The sequence below is a fragment of the Schistocerca serialis genome, chromosome 8 (assembly GCF_023864345.2).
Source record: "Schistocerca serialis cubense isolate TAMUIC-IGC-003099 chromosome 8, iqSchSeri2.2, whole genome shotgun sequence".
In the NCBI taxonomy this organism is placed as follows: Eukaryota; Metazoa; Arthropoda; class Insecta; order Orthoptera; family Acrididae; genus Schistocerca; species Schistocerca serialis.
Genome location: NC_064645.1, coordinates 486,151,251 through 486,179,100, shown reverse-complemented (window position 1 = coordinate 486,179,100; position 27,850 = coordinate 486,151,251). Strand labels below are relative to the sequence as shown.

Sequence of the window (27,850 nt, the reverse complement as noted above, 5' to 3'; positions counted from 1 at the left end):
AGATTAGGGCTCGTACAGAGGCATATAGGCAGTCATTTTTCCCTCGTTCTGTTTGGGAGTGGAACAGGGAGAGGAGATGCTAGTTGTGGTACGAGGTGCCTGTTGTGGCGTAGTAAGACAGCCACGCCACTCGGAAGTAGCCGAAAGGCACGCGCTATAAGCTCACGCAGGATGGCGTGAGGTCTGAAACAGGATACGTAATGAATGCTATAAAGACAAGTACGTAGCTTCTGGAATACTTAACTTTAATCCATCATTTGTATATCGCTCTTGACGATACAAGTTAGACTCTTTAGATACATGCAATATAATGCTAATGGCGCCTTGCTAGGTCGTAGCCCTTGACTTAGCTGAAGGCTATTCTAACTCTCTTCTCTGCAAATAAGCGAGGCTTCGTCAGTGTTGCATCGCTAGCTAAGTGGTCCGTACAACTGGGACGAGTGCTAGTACGTCTCTCTAGACCTGCCGTGTGGTGGCGCTAGGTCTGCGATCACTGACAGTGGCGACACGCGGGTCCGACATGTACTAATGGACCGCGGCCGATTTAAAGCTACCACCTAGCAAGTGTGGTGTCAAGCGGTGACACCACAGTACCCTCCGCCACGCACCGTATGGTGGATTGCGGAGTATGTATGCAGATGTAGATGTTGATGTAGATGTATGTTTTCTAATCTGTCACGCAAAATTTAATGCGGTCGCGTTGCTCCTCTAACTCTCTCATCTCGAAATTCGCAAACTGCGCTACTCAACGTTCTATTCGATACATCACTGAACAATAACTAATTAACATACGACAGTGGATCTTCCGGCAGTCTCGCATTAAACACAGGGGTGCTCAGGGCTGTCAACGGCGTTTCGTTCCACCACACCATTGGAGCGAAATTACGAATGTTCCGGAATTTTTTGAACAGGCCTCGTATAACAAGAAATAACTCAAAACTATGCTCTCGTTGGTTAGCAGTTTCTTCCGCCGACGCTTTCAGTTGCTAGTAGCGGCGTCGTTTTTGAGGAATGACGCCGCAGCTTTGCAAAGTTCTTGACATCCAGTTACTCAAAGGCCAGTCCCCCAGACACTTGTCTGTGTGTGTGCCCGCAGCACTCGCAGCCGGTGGGTCCGCTGGGCGAGTACAACGCGACGCAGTTCGCACCGCCCTGCCCGCCCGCCTTCAGCTGGTCCAACGACTGGTTCACCGACCCCGACCCGGAAGTTCTCGCCAACCTGCGGCAGCCCGCAGAGGACGAGGACCAAGAGGACTGCCTCTTCCTCAACGTCTTCACGCCCACGGTGAGTGCGCCGCTGTGTGCGAACAAACTCGCCTGCAGGCTTTGTAGCAAACTAGTCGAAAACAAAAACGTACAGCCCGAAGAAATGGTCCACTTGAACAAAGTTCCAGGTAACACACTATATCACACGATCGCGCACCTACTGCTATTTGCACGAAGGCTGATGCTTTACAGAACTGCAGAACTGCTGAAGCAATGCGAATTGTGTCAGACATAGGGGATATAAAAATGAAAAAGCTGGCATACTGTGCTTACTTTCATTCCATAATGTCATATGGGATTATTTTTTGGGGCAATTCATCAAGGCCGGCCGGAGTGGCCGGGCGGTTCTAGGCGCTACAGTCTGGAACCGCGCGACCGCTACTGTCGCAGGTTCGAATCCTGCCTCGGGCACGGATGTGTGTGGTGTCCTTAGGTTAGTTAGGTTTAAGTAGTTCTAAGTTCAAGTGGACTGATGACCTCTGAAGTTAAGTCCCATAGTGCTCAGAGCCATTTGAACCAATTCATCAAGCCAAGCTAAAGTTTTCCGGGCACAAAAACGTGCAGTAACAGTTAGATGTGGTGTGAACTCAAGAACATCCTGCAGAAGCCTGTTTAGAGAACTAGGGATACTAACTACTGCTTCCCAATATTTTTATTCCTTAATGAAATTTGTCATTAAAAATATATCACTTTTTCAAACCAACAGCTCAATTCATGGAATCAATACTAGAAATAAGAATAATCTTCACATGGATTTAAAGTCACTTAGTCTTGTACAAAAAGGTGTGCATTATTCAGGAACACACCAAAAAATGGTTCAAATGGCTCTGAGCACTATGGGACTTAACTTCTGAGGTTATCAGTCCCCTAGAACTTAGAACTACTTAAACCTAACTAACCTAAGGACATCACACACATCCATGCCCGAGGCAGGATTCGAACCTGCACCGTAGCGGTCGCGCAGTTCCACACTGTAGCGCCTAGAAACGCTCGGCCACCCCGGCCGGCCAGGAACACACATTTTCAATAAATTGCCAGCACCCATAAAAACCTTAACAACCAATGAAATTCTGTTTAAGAGAAGGATTTATTGGTGGCCAACTCCTTCTACTCCATTGATAAATTTCTCAGTAGAACCAACTGATAACTTCTGCACAATTTCAGTGCAGTAATGTGTTCATTGTAAGTAAGTATTTAGTGGTTGTATTACACGTTTATTACCATATAAATAAATAAAAAACTTTTTTATTTTAAATTCAATACCTTAGTATGTGTAAATTGATTCTTTCATACAGCGTTCATTAAAAAATGACGACCATGCCCCTTGGGACCTGTGGAATGGTACAGTACCTTATTTGTTTGACTTGTAAATATTTGTCATGTATTGTTGTTTTTCTGACTTGTTCTACATCCTGGAGGGCCTCCTCACTACGGATCAATTGGAATGAAAGTAAATCTAATCTAATCTAATCAATACAAGACTCTTCCAAATGTAACCAGGAAAGATTCCCGGCTTACGCTATCCCTCCTCATCCGAAGAGAAACTTATTAAACGAATTTATTTTTGTTTTCTTATTCAACGCCATCAAATTACGGCCTTCAGGCACTCTCTTTCATCAGAGCGGGGTTTTACATGTACTGTCTGCTTTACATCATAGTTACTTAAGAACTGACAATAATTGTAATATAACAAACAGTTTTTTAGTTTACTCATTTTGAGCCGCAAGGGACGATCTGTGATGACAGATTAGAGAAGATAAAGTTGTTTGCCAAGATCGCTAATAATAACTTTTATTCTACAAAGCCGGTTTCGGTAATCAATGTCACTATCTTCAGAGCTCGACACGCAGCATATTACATATTGCTTGAAATAGCAGTAAGAGCCTTGCGAATGTAGACTTTCGCAGTATGTGCCGCTGATATGAAAAGTTCTCGTGTTTGCAGCCGGGTGACAATCTTATAAAACTGCGATGGTGGTCGGAAGACGGCTTCTGGATCGAACATGAGAACCGTCTTCCGACCACCGTCGAAGACGAAAGGGTGGATTGGCTCTGTGAAGGAACCATTTAAACTCAAGATACGAGGAAGTATTTACAGCATCACCTGCGAATGCAATCAGCAGTACATTGGACAAATGCAGTGATGTATACTTAAGAGCCAGAGAAACTGGTACACCTGCCTAAAGTCGTGTAGGGCCCACGCGAGCACGCAGAAGTGCCGCAACACGACGTTGCATGGACTCGACGTCTGAAGTATTTCAAAACGCATGCCTATATCAGTTTCTTTGGCGCTTCAGTGTATTTCTAAACGCTGCGAGGAACATATCATGCATATGAGAGTGGAACAGATGGAGAAATCGCCGATAGCAAAAATCAGCATCAAGGAAGACCAAACATTTGAATTCGAGAACACCAAGGTGCCCTGCCGAGCAGCCAACTACTGGGACAGCGTCATAAAATAATCCATCGAAATTTGGATTCACGAAAATCTTGTAAACAGAGACGAAGGATACCAGCTGAGTGGGTCCTGGAATCCAGCGAAAGTGTCAATTCGTTCGAAAAAAATGGCACTGAGCACTATGGGACTTAACTTCTGAGGTCATCAGTCCCCTAGAACTTAGAACTTCTTAAACCTAACTAACCTAAGGACGTCACACACATCCATGCCCGAGGCAGGATTCGAACCTGCGACTGAGGCGGTCGCGCGGTTCCAGACTGTAGCTCATAGAACCGCTCGTCCACCCCGACCGGCTGATTGGTTCGAAACGCACTCACTACCGTCCTATCGCGAGACAGGGCCGGAATGCTCTGACAGAGATGCGAACGGAGCGCCCGCAAACCCCACCACCTGCAACCTCACCCCCTCCCTTCCTACCCGCCCACGGAAACCGGGTGGAGGGGGAACACCGCAGTGTAAGTAGGACGGCATCCGGCAAAATCTCGACACTTCGCCAGAAGCTGATGAGTATGTCACTCGTCAAAACGTCGCGGTTTTATAATACTGCCACGCTGCTGGAAACCCGAGAGCTTTTCATCAGCAGCAAGAGTAGTCTTTCTCATGAACTAGCAGATACGAAACTCTTACGGCATAAGACAGATGTATGTAATGAAAAACTGTGTATATAATTGTTTTAATTCTGACATGCCGATGCATCAGTGGTCTAGTCTGTTACGTCGCTGCCAATTCACCAAGAGTAGTCTTACTGCTATTTTAAGAAAGATGCAATACTCTGACTGTCGAGATCTGAAGACGGTAACATTGATTACCGAAACCGGTTATCGACAATAAAGGTTCAGCTAGCTTGGCAAAGAAGTTTATCTTCTCTAATATAATAAACAGTAATAAAAACGGGAATAAGAGAAGGAGATAGGGTATCTCCCATTACATTTAAACTAAGTTCTTGAGAAAGTGATACAAGAACGGCAGCAAACAGAAATCAATCCTCAAAATTGGCCAGTCAATCACTTTAGGCAGAGGAAAGTTATCTATAAATTGCCTAGCAGTGGCAGACTATTAAGCAATATTAACTCGCGACATTTCATCAATCCAAAATCGAACTGAACGCTTTAAAGAAACTGCAGAAAAAGTCGGTCTTCAGACATTTCTCAAAAAGACAGAGTACGTGACTTGTAAAAAAATAAAATAAAATACAATAAAACTCGGCGAAACCATTCTGGAAAATGAAATCGAAATAAAAGCAAACGAAATTGGGTGCCAAAAGATGGAAACTGCAATCCGACCTACCGAGAATATCCACAATGAGAAACAGTAATTAAGCCAGAATGCCTCTACGGATCAGAAGAACTTACTTTGAAGAGGAAAACAGACATTGAAAACATTGAGGAAAACGAATGCAAAATCGTAAGAAAAATGCCAGGCCCAAAACTTGAACATGAAAAAAAAAAAAAAAAAAATGGTTCAAATGGCTCTGAGCACTATGGGACTTAACTTCTGAGGTCATCAGTCCCCTAGAATTTAGAACTACTTAAACCTAACTAACTTAAAGACATCACACACATCCATGCCCGAGGCAGGATTCGAACCTGCGACCGTAGCGGTCGCGCGGTTCCAGACTGTAGCGCCTAGAACCGCTCGGACACTCCGGCCGGCGAACATGAACAATACGGACTGAAAAGTAATCAGGAAAATAAACAATACTCAAATATTCACAGAGACGTTAGATTCTATGGGCGCAGTAAAAGAATGAACCCAGACAGATTCACAAAAGAAACAGTCAGTTCTTTCGACAAAAGTAGCACACACGTTGAAATCAGTGGGCGTGATGAAAACTGATCTGAAATTGGCAGGAATTAGTCCAGTGAGTGTCCAAAACCATGAAAGCTTCATCTCCAGCATTTACATGGCAAGTGACCAAGAAGAAAAAACCAAAGAACAGGACTGGAACAACAGAGTCTGAATGAAACAAGTTCGGGCTCAAAGGAAGGCAAATTACCACCTCTATGTACTTTGCGTAGTCGTGATAGGCTTATTCGGAAACAATAATATAATTTGCAGACTACTTTGCCATATCTTCTGAAAACGCGAAATCTGCTGGAAAGAAATGAATCTTTTAGAAGAAATTCCCAGTAGGACCGGCTTAAGAATTTGTGCATGAGAAAATCAGTTTATTTACAAACATTCAAATTGCACCGAAATTGATGAAAACAGATATTGGCCAAATTGAAAACGGTAAAAAATTAAAATATCTTGGGGAGATAATCCAAGAAAATGTTTTGGAAAAAGCTGCTATAGAGGAAAAGATACATAAAACGGGACGGGCTTTTGGCATAACCAAAGACCCCTACAAAAATTATATGTCTAAAAATGTAAGTATAAGGCATTAAAATACAGCAGTGAAGCCAGAATGTCTACAGGGTGTTACAAAAAGGTACGGCCAAACTTTCAGGAAACATTCCTCACATACAAATAAAGAAAAGATGTAATGTGGACATGTGTCCGGAAACGCTTAATTTCCATGTTAGAGCTCATTTTAGTTTCGTCAGTATGTACTTTACTTCCTCGATTCACCGCCATGATTTCATACGGGATACTCTACCTGTGCTGCTAGAACATGTGCCTTTATAAGTACGACACAACATGTGGTTCATCCACGATGGAGCTCCTGCACATTTCAGTCGAAGTGTTCGTACGCTTCTCAACAACAGATTCGGTGACCGATGGATTGGTAGAGGCGGACCAATTCCATGGCCTTCACGCTCTCCTGACCTCAACCCTCTTGACTTTCATTTATGGGGGCATTTGAAAGCTCTTGTCTACGCAACCCTGGTACCAAATGTAGAGATTCTTTGTGCTCGTATTGTGGACGGCTGTGATACAATACGCCATTCTCAAGGGCTGCATCAGCGCATCAGGGATTCCATGCGGCGGAGGGTGGATGCACGTATCCTCGCTAACGGAGGACATTTTGAACATTTCCTGTAACAAAGTGTTTGAAGTCACGCTGGTACGTTCCGTTGCTGTGTGTTTCCATTCCATGACTAATGTGATTTGAAGAGAAGTAATAAAATGAAGTTTAACATGGAAAGTAAGCGTTTCCGGACACATGTCTACATAACATATTTTCTTTCTTTGTGTGTGAGGAATGATTCCTGAAAGTTGGGCCGTACCTTTTTGTAACACCCTGTATATGCAGGTGAATGTCTAATATTAAATCATAGTTTAGATACATTAGAAATAGTAGACAAGCGGATCATTAGGATAATATTAAGCCCACGAAAAACTATGGAAAGTTGGAGATTACGTACTAATGATGGAATTTATAGAAACATTGAAAACATATCAGAAGAAATGAGAAAAAGAAGATTGGTATTTTTTCGACATTTATATCAAATGCAAGACAGCATATTAAATAAAAATATCTTCGAGTATTTGTGGGATAAGAAGTAAACAATTTCAATCCGTGAAGGAAAAAAAGTATTTAGAAAAAGAAAAATATAAAATCTGCAGAAACGACTGACAGAGAAGGGTTTAGGAAAGAAGTGTTAAATATGGTGGTTGCATTCCCAGGTAGAAGAGAGAAAGAAATATGTATGAAGTAGTCAGAAGGCGAAAAGGAAAAAAAAAAAATACAGTGAACAGATGAAAGCGTACCGGATGAAAAAAAAGTGGCCAGGGCTAGTAGGACTTGCGCTCTTAGTGCTCCGTACAAATTTTATAACGTATACAGACAGGTCATCCAACCTGGGAATCGAGAATCTACACGATTTTTACCTGTTATCGACTCTGATACTGGCAAGATATCGGTCATGGGGATTCAAAGAATTTAGAGAATATTTTCATTTTAAATTTGAAGTCGGATAACAAGCGACAAAAAAATATTTTTTCTTGTGATATACACAGATAAATAATTTTCGGATTCTTCCCTTCACTTTTACTGTGAAAGCTTGCTGCTTGCCACATTTCATGATTCTAGGTCAACAAGAAGTACCCTACAGGTTTTGAGAAGCGGTTTGGGGCATTTCAAAACACGCGAAATAGAAGACCGTATGTTTTGACAGCAGTGACTGAGAAGCTTCAATTGTTTTACATCGCTAGATGACCTTAGTATATGATAAGAACTTTAATTTGACACCTCTACCTGTTACTGAAAAGTGGTTGTTGATAGTAGGGCAGACTGACAACAAAGTCTGCCCCGTTTCCACCTACTAGGGTACGGGACGCTAAAAAGACAACAAGGAACAAAAAACTGAGATTGGCATGTGGCCCTTAGTTTGCTCATCCGAGAGGGGAAAAAATAATAATTATTATTATGATCATAGCATATGCAAAATGCATTTATATGTGTGCAAAAGTCACATTTTCTGAGAGGGAGAGAATTTAGGTAGACTGTATTAAGAAATGGGAAGATCAGGGTGGAAAGAAGGATACTCAGTTAGAACCAGCACAAAGGCAGACAGTGTTGTTTTAGGAGAAATGACAGTAACTGTCTTTTGAAACGTTCTTTGATATAATGTGGACAGCCATTTCAGAGTCGAGTTCCTCCTACTGAAACGAATTTCGAGGAAGTGACTGAGTGGTGGAGTGCTACGGAAAGGATTTTGCTCTGATGAGAATGAATGTTTCTTCTGTGTTTCTCAGACAACAGCGTTAAGGTCGAGGAGAGATTTAAGGGACTGTATACGTTGATTAGCACCGTAGAGGTGACAGAGAGTATGAAAAGCTTTGCGTTTGTTTTATATAGCCTGGATAACTGTGTGTAAAATTGTAAAATATAATCAAAAAGTCATACGTTACAGATATGTCGAACGCAAGCGTTCATCACCAGTTTCAGAAGCCATGAGCTTTCGTCAAACTACCTTACAGTGTTATATTACTGTAATGAAAAATCTAAACTACAAATTTTTGCACATATTTCGCCGGCCGGGATGGCCGAGCGGTTCTAGGCGCTGCACTCTGGAACCGCGTGACCGCTACGGTCGCAGGTTCGAATCCTGCCTCGGGCTTGGATGTGTGTGATGTCCTTAGGTTAGTTAGGTTTAAGTAGTTCTAAGTTCTAGGGGACTGATGACCTCAGAAGTTAAGTCCCATAGTGATCAGAGCCATTTGAATTTTTTGCACATATTTCCTTTTCAGGTCAAAAGGGAAGAGCTTTTTATATTTTGGTAGGGCATGGAGGGAGCTGGCGGTTTCTGGCACACTGCAGCTATGTGCTCAGCCCATTTCAGCTTTTCATCTATGATGACTCCTGGAGAAACTGATATTTGTCCCATTTAGGATTAAGGATGGTATGAAGTCCAGATATTTCGGGCTAAAGAGCCTAGAATGTTTTACCAGAACGGTTTGGCTTTTGGATGAATTGAGCTTTACCCTTATATTCTATGCCCATTCTGATAGTGCATCCAGGTTAGAATGAAATCCTCGATAGCTGTCTTCAAGTTAAAAATAGTTTTACATGAGGGTATAACTGGAGGTCGTCAATATACATGCGGCGTTTGCAAGTTCCATCTAGTACCATCACCAGTGTGTTATTTACCAGATGCTAATTTTGTTTAGTTTGCCGAGGATTCAAACAGTGCCATAAATTAAATGTAATTTTAGGAAGAGCTGTTACATCTATATCATACTCCGCAAGCCACCTAATGGTGTGTGGCGGAGGGTACTTTCGGTACCTCTCTCTAATCCCTCCAATCCTGTTCCTCGCGCGAATAGTGCGTGGGAAGAATCGTTGTCGGTAAGCCTCTGTATTGGCTCTAATTTCTCGAATTTCCTCCTCGTGGTCAATACGCGAGATGTATGTGGGGGGGTAGTAATATGTTGCTCGATGTCTTCTGAAAAGTGCTGTCCCGAAATTGTAACGTCTGCCAGTGGAGTTTGTTTAGCATCTCCGTAACGCTCTCTCACCAGATAAACGATCCCGTGACGAAACTCGCCGCTCTTCGTTGGATCTTCTCTATCTCATCTATCAGTCCTATCTGATAGAGATCCCAGATAGATGAGCAATACTGAAGAATCGGGCGAACAAGTGCCTTATACGTACATTTCCTAAAGATTCTTCCCATGAATCTGAGTCTGCTGTCTGCTTTTCCCACTATCTGTTTTATGTGGTCACTCCACTTAAGGCCGCTCTGGATAGATACGCCTAGATATTTTACGGCAGACGCTGTCTCCAGCTGTTTGTCATCAATAGTGTAGCTATACAGTAATGGATTTCTTTTCCTATGTATGTGCAATATGTTCCATTTATTTACGTTCAGGGCCAACTGCCAGAGTCTGCACTATTCATCAATTCTCTGCATGTCGTTCGCAGATTCTTACTATCTTCAGGCGCTGCTACTTTGGTATAAACAACTGCATCATCTGCGAATAGCCTTAAAGAGCATCCGACGCTTTCTACTAGATCGTTTACATACAGCAACGGTCCTATCACACTTCCCTATGTTACTATGGATATTACCTTTACCTCTGTCGATTTAGTTCCACTAAGAGCGACGTGTTGAGTTATACTGCAAGAAAGTCTTGAACCAATCGCAAGTATGCTCCGATACTCCGTAAGCAATGCGGGACGGTGCTAAAAGCCTTACTGAATTCTGAGAACACGGCATCAACCTGGACGCCGTTGTCCACTGCGCTGTGGATGTCATGGAGGAACAGAGCAAGCTGAGTTTCGCAGGATCTGTTTCCGGAATCCGTGTTGATTTTTATAGAGGTGATGTTCATTTTCAAAAAGATCATAATTCTTGAGCATAAAATATGTTACATAATTGTACAACAGATTGACGCCAACGATATAGGTCTATAATTGTGTTCATCTGTCTTAAGGGTTTTCTTAAAAACGAGAATGACCTGCGCTTTTTTCCAGTCGTTAGGTACCTTTCTTTGCTCAAGCGATCTACGATAAACTACTGCTAAAAGGGGAGCAAGTTCTTTCGCATAATCTTTATAGAATCTTATAGGTGTCTCACCTGGTCCTGACGCCTCTCCACTACTAAGAGACTATAGTTGCTTTTAAATTCTGCTTTTCAGTTCCGTGATCGATTATCTCAATATCTGCCATTCCGACGTTCGCACAGTGTTACGATCTTCCGCAATGAAACAACTTCGGAAGACCGAATTCAATATTTCGGCCTTCTCTCTGTTATCTTCCGTTTATGTCTCGGTGTGGTTGTTGAGAGAATGAATAGATGATTTTGATCCACTTACTGATTTTACATACGACCAAAATCTCTTAGGATTTTTACTCAGATCGGTTGACAACGTCTCACTTTCAAAATCATTGAACGCTTCTCTCATTGCTCTCCTTACGCTCATTTTCGCATTGTTCAGCTTTTATTTATCAACTAGGTTTTTACTTCTTTTGAATCGGAGAAGAAGCGCTCTTTGTTTACGCAGCGCCTTTCTAACACGGCTATTAAACCATGGTGGATCTTTCCCATCCCTTAAAACCTTACTGGAACATATTAAGCCTTTGAATTTTTTCCATTTATTCTCCACATCTTCGTCCTCATCACCGAATATTTGATGCTGCCTGCCGAGATACTCTGAAATTTGCAACTTAGGATTTCGTTGTAATTGACGTCTTGTTTCTACCAACTTTCTGTTCCCAATACTATCTGTGCGTTATCACCTTCAGTATGCGATACTAATTCTGGGACCTTTCCTAAATCCTTTACTAAAATCATATTAATCTTTCCTATCTCTGATCTGTGAGGACCAAGATTCTCCGAGGTCGTCTTTGATCCCAAGGGAGGGGTTCAGTAGCATAAAAAAGCCCCATGTGCACGCCACACGTACTCCACTATCCTAGATGCCGCTTTCTGCGTGTAGTACACGCCTGACCTATTAAGGGGAACCCTTCAGTTCTGCACCCGATAGCGGAGGTAGATAAATTCGCATCCGATACTGTCGCAGAGTCGTCTGTGCCTCTGGTTTAGACCTTCCACTCTGCTACAAACCAGAGGGCCGTGATCAACCCTGGGTACGATGCTACAAATAGACAGCTTAGCCTGCATCCCGGCCGGCCAGTGTGGCCGTGCGGTTCTAAGCGCGTCAGTTTGGAACCGCGTGACCGCTACGGTCGCAGGTTCGAATCCTGCCTCGGGCATGGATGTGTGTGATGTCCTTAGGTTAGTTAGGTTTAAGTAGTTCTAAGTTCTAGGGGACTGATGACCTCAGAAGTTAAGTCCCATAGTGCTCAGAGCCATTTGAACCATTTTTGAACCTGCATCCCGCGTGCGTTGCTAGTTGCCTTCACCAAATCAGCCAGCCGCCGAAAGGAGTCTAGGATGGCCTCAGATCCCAAGCGGCAGGCGTCATTCGTGCCGACATGTGCCACTACATGCAGGCGGCTGCACCCAGTGCGCTCAATAGCCGCCGGAAGGGCCTCCTCCACATCACGTACGAGACCTCCCGGCAAACATACCGAATGCACACTGGAATTCTTTCCCGCCTTGCCTGCTATCTCCCTGAGGAGTTCCATCGCCCGCCTAACATTGAGCTCCCAATGACAAGCAAATCCACCCTCTGTACTTGTCTGGATTGGACAGCAAAATCGACCGCTGGCTCAGAGTTATCATCAACGCTGGGTAGCAACTCATACCTGTTGCTAAGACGTAGGGAGCCAGCCGCACGGCCTCCTCCCCCTTTCGACTTCCGCCCAGTGACACGCGGACCCACCACTGTCTGCCACCCACTCTAGAGTGAGGACGGACAGGTCAGATGTTGCGTATCAGAAGCCGCAGCGACGTCCGGGTCACCAGGGGATTCCAGCGGCACCAAAGGTGTCGCAGGTCTCGTCATTGGCGCTTCGACGTCACCGCAACTTTGAGCATTAGCTAGAAGCGTGTCGACGGCAGCCAACGCAGCTTCCAGAGAGACAACACCACATGTATCAGATGTCATCTTGTAACACAGTGTCACGCACTACTTCGAGGTGTTTACAAATTTGGGAAAGGGATGTTGTCACTTAGATTGATGGGGTCACGAGCTATCCCATTGTGCATCACATCGCAATCAGTGGAAGCCGGGTTTTGTGAAATTGCTGGCCAGAAAAACTGGCGTACATCTTGGAGAGCACATTGGGAAAAACCAGACGTGTGTGCACCACTGTTGCCTGCTAGAAACAACACATCCACCTGAAGCACTGAAAACGGTAATTGAATGAATCCAGCCATGTTCCGGGTGCACCCTGCAGTATTTAGTGTACTTGCAACAAGCATCAGAGTTGTACAATCTACCTCTATCTTAAGCCAGGTTTCCACAGATAACAAATGTGATGCCACAGTAGGTGGTATGACGGTTGACACGTCATTGGCAGTGGCGCTACTGTTTTCGCACGGTCCTGTCAATATTCAGTATGGCCCCAGCTGGGATTGTTTTTACGGACACAGTATTAGAACCGAGCTCAGAATATAATATTAAGAAGAGAATGCACAACTGTTGGATTTCGAAGTGGACATTACGCACAGATAACATTGTGGCACTGAACAGACTTGTGAGGATGTAGCATTCGAGTACGAAGACCAATTCTTGAAACACTTTCGAGTAACAAAAGCCAGTTTCAAGTACTCGTAGGGCTGTGATTCGGGCTCTAAACTCTATTAAAAAATCTAATACTTTTGAGAGGCAGTCCTGGCCCTAGTGAAACTAGAAGTGATACTTTGATATTTGACATGTAACGATTACTTATCACCTTTCCAATACTTATACAACATTCTCAAAAGTAAAAATTTAAAGTTCTCGAGTGACATGTTGGATACTATTTACGACACCCTAAAGTCTCATTTCACTCTTGCATCCCACATCGTCTAAATACCATGAAATATGGAACTTCTTTTTTACTGAATTTTGGAGTTACGCTCTGTGCAAGTGCACTAAAAGACATTGTAATTTAGTTGATTTCCTTAGCTACACTCAATCTGTAATTATACTGCCAACGGAAAATATGTTACTTCTTTTCTCATACACATTGGACAAGTGTTTAAGAGCATTAAAGCTGCTAGTACTAGACTCTGAATATATTGCAAGTATTGCATTAATTTTCACCACTTCTCGAATTAAGAGATTTTCCGTGAAACTACAAATTACCTTTCATTAATTACTCAGTAACACTTTCTTACCTATACACAAATCTTGTCCATGCATCATGTAATAGAAACATGAATTCATTTAATAGAACATAAATTAACTATTATGTGCTCATGAAGATTTTATGTACAAAAGTTACACTTCCGGCTACTGTAGTACAACAAACTGTACTAAAAACGACGCATTTTTGTGGAATCTTGAATGTGATGTCTCACTGAAACCGCGTATTTTCGCAATTTGCAAGTATATGTACGAAAACTATCAAAATCTTCGGAAGCGTTGAAATCAAGATGATGGCGGTTTGTTTTTCTTCTGATGCTAATGGGTGGTGGGGGAAGAAAAGTGACGCCACGAAGTTAAAGGGAGCTGCGGTTTGGATAAAGCACTTATATGTGCTAAAACCTTGTGCTGGCGTTGGTCTGGTCTCGGCGATGTACATACCACTCATTGTGTTACTCCTTGTCACATATATAGCATTTACTGGCTGAAAATAAAATTATTTGCATGAAGCTGATTATTTGACTTCTGGGTTATGTTGCAGTTGTCATTAGTAATAAAGAGGGATGCCATTAATCGATATTTATTTGAGCAAGCCAAGTGTACCATTCTCTAGAACTGCAAAGTACAAAACTAAAAACTGATCATCACTTCAGGTCTATATATTACTAAAAAACAATCGTGATGTGTCATAGTTCTAAAGTCTCTATTCTCTATCTCAAGTATAAACAAACCTATCAACTCACAACATCAAAGTACCTCGTATAATGAAAAGTTCATAAGCGACACGTCACGTGTCCCATACCAAACTGTGGCCAAGACGTACTTCTTAGCGTAACAAATTTCAGTGTTAGATTTTCGAAAAGCCTCATGCCATCTTCTTCTATTTCCTGCTCAGCAACACGCCAGCAACAAAAGTTTATACATATAAATAAACTTTTGCTTTTAAGGTTATTAAAACACAATTAATACAGGAAATTTATAAGGAGATTTATTCCTTTGTCCTCGTCTGTGGTTATTGACTATATTGTTTAATATTCGTAACTAAATTATTCCAGTCTGGCGCCCAAATTGTAAGCAGATTTTTCTGCCTCGTTATTAGTTTCGGCAGGTCTTCTCTTTCGGACAAGCTGCCATCACCCCCTATGCTATGCTGACGTACTATTTGTTGCCTTACTCTCGACGCAAATCATGCTGCACAATTGTAAGTTAACTGTACCTGTTGAAAAGGACAACGCAAAACACCAATTGTTGGGTGTGAGCACCATCTCGACTTGACACTGGGTAATGAACTAGTGACCGAATTAGCTGCACCTGGCAGACTCATGCACCAACAACATGAAATGGCAACCTATAACTGATGCCATAGTATACTTTCAGTTTCCATGCGTAAGCTAAGAATCACTTCAAGTGTCTATCTTCATTGATGTAGAAGATCTAGTTTTGCGAATTCGAATGAATCATTTTGAAACAAATATTTTATTCGTCCTGAGCGTACAGTCTGACTTAAATCAGCTGGCATCTGAGGTTTGAGATCCATTTGTCTACAGGCTTATGCCAGAGTGCTCCCTTATGGGCGACCACGAAAAAGGCTCGGAACTGTCTATCTCCTACAAAAATCACGTAAGAACACAGAAGTTCACATATATTTGTAGTGACTCTTCGACAAAAATCTGTTCTAACAAATGGGTGAAATTTCCCAGTGCGGAAAATAGCTTCAAACGTAACTCGTAATATCTCGAAAAGTGTTGTACACATTACACAGTTTTCTCAGTTGAAACCTCCTGGCAGATTGAAAGTGTGTGTCGGTTCGGGAATCGAACTTGGGACCATTAAGTTTCGTGGGCAAGAACTCTGCCGACTGAGCTATCCAATCATGACTTACGAGCTACCTCACGACTTTACTTCCGTAAGTACCTCATCTCCCACCTTCCATAACTCGCACAAGTTCTCCTGGAAGAAGAAGCCATTTCTCCGCTGTAGCCTTTCTTCTCATAATGCCAGTCCTGCAACGCGTGTAGGAGAAATTTTATTGTTGATTACCAAAACAGCTCGTTGCCCAACGAGTCTCTCCAAAGTTACGATTAATTGACACCTTTACAACAGCTTAAGTGACTTTGAATCTTCTACATATACATCACACAATGCATGGCCGAGGGTGCCATTTCCTTACCTGTTCAGCTCGCGAGTAGAGCGAGAGAAAAACTAGTGTGCATAATCCTCTCTGCGAACCCTAATTTATCTTATCTTCGTAGTCCTCATGCGAAAAGTACATTCGCGGCAGTAGAATCGTTCAGCAGACGGCTTCAAATGCCGGTTCTCTATATTTCCTCACTAGTGCGACGGGAAAAAATGTCGTTTTCGCTGCTGGGGAAATTCACGAAGCATCTTCGTAACGCCTGCGTGCTAATTAACTCTACCGGTAAAAAGCCGAGCACCACGTTTGTGAATTACTTCGATGTCTTTCTTTAATCCGACCTGGTGGGGATCCCATACACTCGAACAGTACTCAAGAAGAGGTGGCACTACCGTTCTAAATGCCGTCTCCTTTATGGATGAGCTATAGTTCGTCAAATATTATCCCAATAAAAAGAAGTCATCCAGCCACCTTCCCTATTGCCAACCTGATGAACTCCTTCAATTTCATACTGCTTTACAACGTTACTCCTAGATATTTGGTAGATGCGATTGTTTCAAGGAGCAGTCTACTAATGCTGTATTGGAATGTTACAGAATGGTTTTTTCCTACTAATCCGCATTAACTTAGAATTTTTTTTTTAATTTAGAGCGAACCTTTAAGGAATACATGTAGTGGGAAGCTGTAGTTAGTACCCCAGTCCTAAACAGACCTCTGCAAAATGTTCCTTGATTTCACACCATAAATTATTCATATCAAACGATTTTTAGATTCGCAAAACTTTAGCTGGCCTGATGGGTTACCCCAAAAAAGTCAAGCTGTATTGCATTATGGAATCATCAAAACATAAGAAGGTAAGCATAGTGCACATTTGATCAACATCTACATCTACATCCATACTCCGCAAGCCAGCTGACGGTATGCGGCGGAGGGTACCTTGAGTAGCTCTATCGTTCTCCCTTCTATTCCAGTCTCGTATTGTTCGTGGAAAGAAGGATTGTCGGTATGCCTCTGTGTGGGCTCTAATCTCTCTGATTTTATCCTCATGGTCTCTTCGCGAGATATACGTAGGAGGGAGCAATATACTGCTTGCCTCCTCTGTGAAGGTATGTTCTCGAAACTTCAACAAAAGCCCGTACCGAGCTACTGAGCGTCTCTCTTGCAGAGTCTTCCACTGGAGTTTATCATCTCCGTAACGCTTTCGCGATTACTAAATGATCCTGTAACGAAACGTGCTGCTCTCCGTTGGATCTTCTCTATCTCTTCTATCAACGCTATCTGGTACGGATCCCACACCGGTAAGCAGAATTCAAGCAGTGGGCGAACGAGCGTACAGTAACCTACTTCCTTTGTTTTCGGATTGCATTTCCTTAGGATTCTTCCAATGAATCTCAGTTTGGCATCTGCTTTACCGACGATCAACTTTATATGATCATTCCATTTTAAATCACTCCTAATGCGTACTCCCAGATAATTTATGGAATTAACTGCTTCCAGTTGCTGACCTGCTATATTGTAGCTAAATGATAAGGGATCTTTCTTTCTATGTATTCGCAGCGCTTTACACTATTCTACATTGAGATTCAATTGCCATTCCCTGCACCATGGGTCAATTCGCTGCAGATCCTCCTGCATTTCAGTACAATTTTCCATTGTTACAATCTCTCCATGTACCACAGCATCATCAGCAAAAAGCCTCAGTGAACTTCCGATGTCATACACAAGGTCATTTATGTATATTGTGAATAGCAACGGTCCTATGACACTCCCCTGCGGCACACCTGAAATCACTCTTACTTCGGAAGACTTCTCTTCATTGAGAATGACATGCTGCGTTCTGTTATCTAGGAACTCTTCAATCCAATCACACAATTGGTCTGATGGTCCATATGCTCTTACTTTGTTCATTAAACGACTGTGGGAAACAGTATCGAACGCCTTGCGGAAGTCAAGAAACACGGAATTTACCAGGGAACCCGTATTTATGGCCCTCTGAGTCTCGTGGACGAATAGCGCGAGCTGGGTTTCACACGATCGTCTTTTTCGAAACCCATGCTGATTGCTACAGAGTAGATTTCTAGTCTCCAGAAAAGTCATTATACTCGAACACAATACGTGTTCCAAAATTCTACAACTGATCGACGTTAGAGATATAGGTCTATAGTTCCGCGCATCTGTTCGACGTCCTTATTGAAACGGGGATGACCTGTGCCGTTTTCCAATCCTTTGGAACGCTACGCTCTTCTAGAGGCCTACTGTACACCGCTGCAAGAAGGGGGCAAGTTCCTTCGCGTACCCTGTGTAAAATCGAACTGGTATCCCATCAGGTCCAGCGGCCTTTCCTCGTTTGAGCGATTTTAATTGTTTCTCTATCCCTCTGTCGTCTATTTCGATATCTACCATTTTGTCATCTGTGCGACAATCTAGAGAAGGAACTACAATGCAGTCTTCCTCTGTGAAACAACTTTGGAAAAAGACATTTAGTATTTCGGCCTTTAGTCTGTCATCCTCTGTTTCAGTACCATTTTGGTCACAGAGTGTCTGAACATTTTGTTTTGATCCACCTACCGCTTTGACATAAGACCAAAATTTCTTAGGATTTACGTAATGAGTTTACTCATAGAATTAGTACCTAATATTTTCTTGAAACTTACGTTATATTTTCTACTAGTGATGGAGTGCGGGAAACATGCAAGACGTTACAAAAAAACTCGGCCGTAGCCTACTAGATGTGAAAGAATTCGTGGGGATTTCGTGCAAGACTCGCTGTGGCTTCGTGACGTCAAACGCGCTACCCGTCAGCTGTCGCAGTGGCTGCCCAGCGCGCTCGCCGCACTTTGCACTGCGCCTAGACTGCTCGCTACCCGCGCCGCTCGCCGTGTTGCAGCTGGACCCCGGGGCGCGGATGGCGGTGCTGGTGCACATCCACGGCGGCTCCTACATCGCGGGGTCGCCGCTGCTGGCGCGGCCCGGCTTCATGCTGGAGCACGACCTGCTGCTCGTCACCGTCCAGTACCGCCTCTTCGTGCCAGGTCAGTCACGACGTCCTACAGGGGCACGCACAAACAATACTTGCTTATCAAACCTTCCACGCAGTTAAGCGGCTGTCACTCCATCAATAACATTCCTGTATCGCAGTGCCTGCGTTATTCTGAATTATTCCAACAACAGCCGTTATGAAAACATGAAAAACTGGATGAAGAGTTGGTGAAGTTTATACTTATATGGATATGGTGTCTGTTCTTTCGGACATGTCCAAAAGAACAGACACCATTGATGACCTACAGTCGTCTAGAACGAATTTAGAATTATATGAATACCTTCAGCTGCTGACGGGCGTTGATATACAGCGTGCTACAAAACGGTACGGCCAAACTTTCAGGAAACATTCCTCACACACAAATAAAGAAAATATGTTATGTGGACATGTGTCCGGAAACGCTTACTTTCCATGTTAGAGCTCATTTTATTACTTCTCTTCAAATCACATTAATCATGGAATGGAAACACACAGCAACAGAACGTACCAGCGTGACTTCAAACACTTTGTTACAGGAAATGTTCAAAACGTCCTCCGTTAGCGAGGATACGTGCATCCACCCTCCGTCGCATGGAATCCCTGATGCGCTGATGCAGCCCTTGAGAATGGCGTATTGTAACACAGCCGTCCACAATACGAGCACGAAGAGTCTCTACATTTGGTATCGGGGTTGCGTAGACAAGAGCTTTGAAATGCCCCCATAAATGAAAGTCAAGAGGGTTGAGGTCAGGAGAGCGTGGAGGCCATGGAATTGGTCCGCCTCTACCAATCCATCGGTCACCGAATCTGTTGTTGAGAAGCGTACGAACACTTCGACTGAAATGTGCAGGAGCTCCATCGTGCATGAACCACATGTTGTGTCGTACTTGTAAAGGCACATGTTCTAGTAGCACAGGTACAGTATCCGGTATGAAATCATGATAACGTGCTCCATTGAGCGTAGGTGGAAGAACATGGGGCCCAATCAAGACATCACTAACAATGCCTGTCCAAACGTTCACAGAAAATCTGTGTTGATGACGTGATTGTACAATTGCGTGCGGCTTCTCGTCAGCCCACACATGTTGAGTGTGAAAATTTACAATTTGATCACGTTGGAATGAAGATTCATCCGTAAAGAGAACATTTGCACTGAAATGAGGATTGATACATTGTTGGATGAACCATTCGCAGAAGCGTAACCGTGGAGGGCAATCAGCTGCTGATAGTGTCTGCACACGCTGTACACGATACGGAAACAACTGGTACTCCCGTAGCACTCTCCATACAGTGACGTGGTCAACGTTACCTTGTACAGCAGCAACTTCTCTAGCTGACATTAGGCTTATCGTCAACTGCACGAAGAATTGCCTCGTCCATTGCAGGTGTCCTCGTCGTTCTAGGTCTTCCCCAGTCGCGAGGCATGGGGTGGAATGTTCCGTGCTCCCTAAGACGCCGATCAATTGCTTCGAACGTCTTCCTGTCGGGACACTTTCGTTCTGGAAATCTGTTTCGATACAAACGTACCGCGCCATGGCTATTGCCCCATGCTAATCCATACATCAAACGGGCATCTGCCAACTCCGCATTTGTAAACATTGCACTGACTGCAAAACCACGTTCGTGATGAACGCTAACCTGTTGATGCTACGTACTGATGTGCTTGATGCTAGTACTGTAGAGCAATGAGTCACATGTCAACACAAGCACCGAAGTCAACATTACCTTCCTTCAATTGGGCCAAAAAAAATGGTTCAAATGGCTCTGAGCACTATGGGACTCAGCTGCTGAGGTCATTAGTCCCCTAGAAATTAGAACTAGTTAAACCTAACTAACCGAAGGACATCACAAACATCCATGCCCGAGGCAGGATTCGAACCTGCGACCGTAGCGGTCTTGCGGTTCCAGACTGCAGCGCCTTTAACCGCACGGCCACTTCGGCCGGCTTCAATTGGGCCAACTGGCGGTGAATCGAGGAACTACAGTACATACTGACGAAACTAAAATGAGCTCTAACATGGAAATTAAGCGTTTCCGGACACATGTCCACATAACATCTTTTCTTTACATGTGTGTGAGGAATGTTTCCTGAAAGTTTGGCCGTACCTTTTTGTAACACCCTGTATATCAACAGGCACATGTGAAAATGTGTGCCTCGACCGGGACTGGAATCCAGGATCTCCTGCTTGCATGGCAGACGCTCCATCCATCTGAGCCACCGAGGGCACAGAGGACAGTGCGACTGCAGGGACTATCTCGCGCACTCTTCCCGCGAGACCCACATTCTCACCTTGTATGTCCACACACTACATTCGTAGTGTCCCACCCCAACACACTCATTACTCGTGGAAGACATTCTTACCAAGTCCCGTAAGAGTTCGGGGAATATGTGTGCATCCGCACAGAAGAAGAAGGTCATGGCAGGTGTTGCCATAACTATATACTTATATGGATATGGTGTCTGTTCTTTGGGACATATAACTATATATTTCAGGCAATACCGACCATGACCTTCTTCTTCTGTGCGGATGCACACATACTCCCCGAACTCTTACGGGACTTGGTAAGAATGTCTTCCACGAGTAATGAGTGTGTTGATGTGGGACACTACGAATGTAGTGTGTGGGCATACAAGGTGAGAATGTGGGTCTCACGGGAGGAGTGGGCGAGATTGTCCCTGCAGTCGCACTGTCCCCTGTGCCCTCGATGGTTCAGATGGATAGAGCGTCTACCATGTAAGCAGGAGATCCCGGGTTCGAATCCTGGTCGAGGCACACATTTTCACCTGTCCCCGTTGATATATATCAACGCCCGTTAGCAGATGAAGGTATTAATATAATTCTAAATTGGTGTAGTCGCCATGTACTGACATCCACGTATTTTTTATCTGGCGGCAACGGTTTTGAACACTATGACGGAGTTGCTATGGGTAGTCCTTTATGACCCATAGTCGCCAATTTATTTATGGAGGACTTCGAGGATATGGCACTGAGGAGCTTGGCTTTGCAACCAATGTGCTTCTGGAGATATGTGGATGACACTTTTTTCGTCTGGCGACATGGACGTGATGCTCTTAATAGATTTTTGGACCACTTCAACTGTCTTCATCCCAGCATTAAATTTACCATGGAGGTTGAAAGTGATGAGATGCTTCCACTTTTGAACGTTATGGTTTACAAAAAACCAGGTGGTACTTTGGGGGATAGTGTTCACCGAAAGCCTACGCACACAGATCGGTATCTGAATTCTAAGAGTTGTCATCCACCACACCAACGCAGTGGCGTCCTTAGCATATGCCATTTCCGATGTGGACAGTTAAGCACTTGCGCGTTTGATGGCTGTTTTTAAGGAAAATGAATACTCTGAGAAGCAGATTCGTCGCGCTATAGAGTTTGGACCATCACCAGAGGTGCAGGAAGACGAACCAAGGTCGGTGGCCTTTATTCCTTATGCTGGCGGCATATTGTTTAAGATTGGAAGAATTTTAAGGAATTTTAGCATTAAGAGTGTGTTCCGTCCACCTTCCAAGATTAGGGCACTACTCGGCTCTGTGAAAGATGATTTGGGGCTTAGGAAACGCGGTGTATACAAATTCTGTGTCAATGTGGGAAGCCTTACATCGGTCGTTCGATTCGCACAGTTCATGACAGGTGTGCGGAACGTCGCCTTCACACGTGGCTACAACAGTCGGGAAAATCGGCTGTAGCAGAACATTGCCTAAATAGGAAACACAGTATGAAATTTGATGAAACTGTGGTAGTTGCCAATACTTCCGGTTTTTGGAACAGTGTTTATAAAGAGGCAGTTGAAATTAGGTTGGCGGATAATTTAATTAATAGAGACAATCCTGTACTATCCCGCATCAAAGTAGAACGTTCTTCGGTTTGGCCATTCCGAGTGTTCGAAAGTTGTCTCTGAGTTCGATATATCGATGCCGCCGGTGTTCTACTAAGGGCGGCGCCACCTGCCCAGTCTTGGAGGGTAGCAACCGTGATCGGCGCCACATGAGCCGTGTACGGTATGGGGGCCTATATACGACGTCGATTTGCTGCCTGAAGCTTGGCCTCACCCTCAACCGTCACCTGACCTGGACTCCAGATGTGACATCCAGCAGAAAGCTTGCACCCCGCCTCCCCCTCCTAAAACTCCTGTTCGACCAGATTTGGCGACTGCATACTTCCACCATCCTCCACAGCTACAAATCCCTAAACCGTCCTATCTCCTTTGTTTTTCCAGCTTTGCCTGGATCTCTGCCCCTCCCCCCCCCCCCCCCCCCCCGCTTTTATAAAGCCATCCAAATCCTTGAACGCCATGCACTCCGCCTTGCCTTCCATATCCGCCTTCCATTCTCCACACGGATCCTGTACGAACTCTTCCCCTTCCCCCATCTGCTCCTTTTCCTCCAACGTATCCGAATCCTTTACACTGCCTGCCCTGGTGTCTCCCTTCCTCTCCACACCCTGTCCATTGCTGCACCTCTATCACTGTATCCCTGCCTCTCTCCACCTCCAAAACCTCTGTATCTTTTGTTAGGGCAATTTCAGCACCTCTCACTCCCAGATAATGAACTTTGCTCTGATGTCTATCCCTCCTCCCAACTGTAGCCCAGCCTTGTTTCCCCCTCCCCAGGACTCGCCTTTCCCATCCCCTCCTTCCCCCTGAGCGGTTTATCCACCTCCCTCCTCTGAATCTCTGCACTCCCTTCGCTGTTTTCCTCACACGTCCTTTCCCTCCCTGTACCCTTCGGTGCGCCCCCCACCCCATCCCACATTCCCCTTCTATTTCCCCTTTCGATGCAACGTCCCTCCCCCCCCCCCCCTATTCCCATCATTCTCGTATCCTCCCAGATTTTATTAATTTTCATGTGTGCTGCATCAGTGTTGTGTTCTGTGAAGTTCTAGAGTGTCATCAAGTAGTGTGGTTTTTAATCGTGCGCTCGACTTGTGTATAGTTTTGACGTCAGTAGTTTTTCTGCGCTGCGCCGCCCGTCACATGGCTGTTTTAATCGTTATGAGATTTTTCATGTTCCTGCCACACTTAGACTTGTGTCTGGCTCTGTGTTTTAATTCTGACAGTGTGCGGTTTTTGTTTAAAAAATTCACATGGCTGTTTTAATCGTTATGAAATTTTTCATGTTCCTGCCACACTTGGACTTGTGTCTGGCTCTGTGTTTTAATTCTGACAGTGTGCGGTTTTTGTTTAAAAAATTTCTCCCATTATGTTCCCTCCTGTTTATGTTCAACCATTTCTCCTTTTTATTGGTTTAAATGTCCTCCTATCTGATTTTAAAACCTCTAGGCTGAAGAGCAGCGCCTATCCTGCTGCCAACCTGCCCCTGGTAGGGAGCTGAAATGACAATAAAGGGAAAAAAAAGCCTGACGTCAGTTCTCAGCGGGACTCATCAGCAGAAGCAGCGTTCTCGTGAAGATGGCTAGCAGTTGGATCCCCCAAATATTGAATCGAGTTGATTTTAGGAAAACTGAAGAGATTTTCAACACTTATTACGCCAGGAAAGCCTACGAAGTCACATGAAATGTATTCGTACCTGCGAATATGGACAGCCATCAGCAGTATAATGGAATGACAAAAATGAACATTTGTGCCGTAAATGGACTCGAACCCGGATTTCCCGCGTATCGCGAGTGTTCGCCTTACATTTGGCTATCCGAGCACGACTTACGAACAGCACAATCTTCCATGTGTCGTCAACCATGCGTTCACGACCAGTACTCGTACATCCATTATGTATATTCACAGTGTCGGCGGATAAACACGATATTGCAGTGTCTGTGGTGTATCTAATTACAATATAATGTTCCTTCAGACGTGCAAGCCGCGTATTTATCCGCCCACACCGGGCAAGCAACATTCAAGAAAAAGTCTCCTCTGTACGGGAATATGCTATACATAATATATGCACGATTATACCGGGTGATCAAAAGGTCAGTATAAATTTGAAAACTGAATAAATCACGGAATAATGTAGATAGAGAGATACAAATTGACACACATGCTTGGAATGACGTGGGGATTTATTGGAACCAAAAAACTACAAACGTTCAAGAAATTTCCGACAGATGGCTCTTCATCTGATCAGAATAGCAATAATTAGCATAATAAAGTAATACAAAGCAAAGATGATGTTCTTTACAAGAAATGCTCAATATGTCCACCATAATTCCTCAACAATAGCTGTAGTCGAGGAATAATGTTGTGAGCAGCACTGTAAAGCACGTCCGGAGTTTTGGTGAGACATTGGCGTCGGATATTATCTTTCAGCATTCCTAGAGATGTCGGTCGATCACGATGCACTTGCGACTTCAGGTAACCCCAAATCCAATAACCGCACGGATTGAGGTCTGGAGACCTGGGAGGCCAAGCATGATGAAAATGGCGGCTGAGCACACGATCATCACCAATCGACGCGCGCAAGAGATCTTTCACGCGTCTAGCAATGCTTTTTTTGGGTTATAATAAAACCCCATGTCATTCCAAGCATGTGTGTCAATTTTTACCTCTCTATCTACATTATTCAGTGGTTTATTAAGTTTTTAAATTTTTACTGACTTTTTGATCACCCGGTAGATTGTAGACGTATGGCTGAGGACATGTGGGAGATGGAGCCTGGCCATGAGACGAGCTCCGACAGGCTGTAATGAGGCTACTTCCTACAAGCGGGAAATCCAGGGGCAGCCCCGGTCCGGCGCAGATTTTTACTGTCGTCCTTTCATTATACAGCTGATGGTTGCCCATTCGCAATTGCGAATACATTTAATTTATATCAATAATATTGGCATTTGGCAACGAGATTTTACAAGCTTAAAATACAACAACGGAGAGCATAAGGGAACAATTGACAAGAATGGGGGAAAGAATACAGTAAAAGAAGAATGGGTAGCTCTGAGGGATGAAGTAGCGAAGGCAGCAGAGGATCAAGTAGGTAAAAACACGAGGGCTAGTAGAAATCCTTGGGTAACAGAAGAAATATTGAATTTAATTGATGAAAGGAGAAAATATAAAAACGCAGTAAATGAAGCGGGTAAAAAGGAATACAAACGTCTCAAAAATGAGATCGACATGAAGTGCAAAATGGCTAAGCAGGGATGGCTAGAGGACAAATGTAAGCATGTAGAGGCTTATCTCACTAGGGGTAAGATAGATACTGCCTACAGGAAAATTAAAAGAGACCTTTGGAGAAAAGAGAGCCACTTGTATGAATATCAAGAGCTCAGATGGAAACCCAGTTCCAAGCAAAGAAGGAAAGCAGAAAGGTCGAAGGAGTATATAGAGGGCCTATACAAGGGCGATGTACTTGAGGACAATATTATGGAAATGGAAGAGGATATAGATGAAGATGAAATGGGAGATACGATACTGCGTGAAGACTTTGACAGAGCACTGAACGACCTAAGTCGAAACAAGGTCCCGGAAGTAGACAACTACCATTGGAACTACTGACGGCCTTGGGAGAGCCAGTCCTGACAAAACTCTACCATCTGGTGAGCAAGATGTATGAGACAGGCGAAATACCCTCAGACTTCAAGAAGAATATAATAATTCCAATCCCAAAGAAAGCAGGTGTTGACAGATGTGAAATTAGCGAACTATCAGTTTAATAAGTCACAGCTGCAAAACACTAACGCGAATTCTTTACAGACGAATGGAAAAACTGGTAGAAGCCGACCTCGGCGAAGATCCGTTTGGATTCCGTAGAAATGTTGGAACACGTGAGGCAATACTGATCCTAAGACTTATCTTAGAAAATAGATCAAGGAAAAGCAAACCTATATTTCTAGCATTTGTAGACTTAGAGAAAGCTTTTGAAAATGTTGCCTGGAATACTCTCTTTCAAAATCTAAAGGTGGCAGGGGTAATATACAGGGAGCGAAAGGCTATTTACAATTTGTACAGAAACCAGATGGCAGTCATAAGAGTCGAGGGGCATGAAAGCGAAGCAGCGGTTGGGAAGGGAGTGAGATAGGGTTGTAGCCTCTCCCCGATGTTATTCAATCTGTATATTGAGCAAGCAGTAAAGGAAACAAAAGAAAAAATCGGAGTAGGTATTAAACTCCATGGAGAAGTAATAAAAACGTTGAGGTTCGTCGATGACATTGTAATTCTGTCAGAGACAGCAAAGGACTTGGAAGAGCAGTGTCTTGAAAGGAGGGTATAAGATGAACATCAACAAAAGCAAAACGAGGATAATGGAATGTAGTCGAATTAAGTCGGGTGATGCTGAGGGAATTAGATTAGGAAATGAGACACTTAAAGTAGTAAAGGAGTTTTGCTATTTGGGGAGCAAAATAACTGATGATGGTCGAAGTAGAGAGGATATAAAATGTAGACTGGCAATGGCAAGGAAAGCATTTCTGAAGAAGAGAAATTTGTTAACATCGAGCATAGATTTAAGTGTCAAGAAATCGTTTCTGAAAGTATTTGTATGGAGTGTAGCCATGTATGGAAGTGAAACATGGAAGATAAATAGTTTGGACAAGAAGAGCATAGAAGCTTTCGAAATGTGGTGCTACAGAAGAATGCTAAAGATTAGATGGGTAGACCACATAACTAATGAGGAGGTACTGAATAGAATTGGGGAGAAGAGGAGTTTGTGGCACAATTTGACTAGAAGAAGGGACCGGTTGGTAGGACATGTTCTGAGGCATCAAGGGATCACAACTTTAGCATTGGAGGGCAGCGTGGAGGGTAAAAATCGTAGAGGGAGAACAAGAGATGAATACACTAAGCAGATTCAGAAGGATGTAGGTTGCAGTAAGTACTGGGAGATGGAAAAGCTTGCACAGGATAGAGTAGCATGGAGAGCTGCATCAAACCAGTCTTAGGACTGAAGACAACAACAACGACAACAAAATGTCCAACGCGCAAAAGAA

At 43.7% G+C, this 27,850-nt stretch overlaps 1 protein-coding gene across 1 annotated transcript in view; it reads left to right on the top strand.

The window, feature by feature from the left end:
* LOC126416109 (cholinesterase 1-like) overlaps positions 1 to 27,850 on the top strand; it is a 346,029-nt gene that overhangs the window by 236,443 nt on the left and 81,736 nt on the right. Inside the window, exons 3-4 of the mRNA XM_050083619.1 lie at positions 1,097 to 1,285; positions 18,831 to 18,975. Coding sequence (XP_049939576.1) covers positions 1,097 to 1,285; positions 18,831 to 18,975 — 334 coding nt within the window. The remainder of the gene's footprint in view (positions 1 to 1,096; positions 1,286 to 18,830; positions 18,976 to 27,850) is intronic.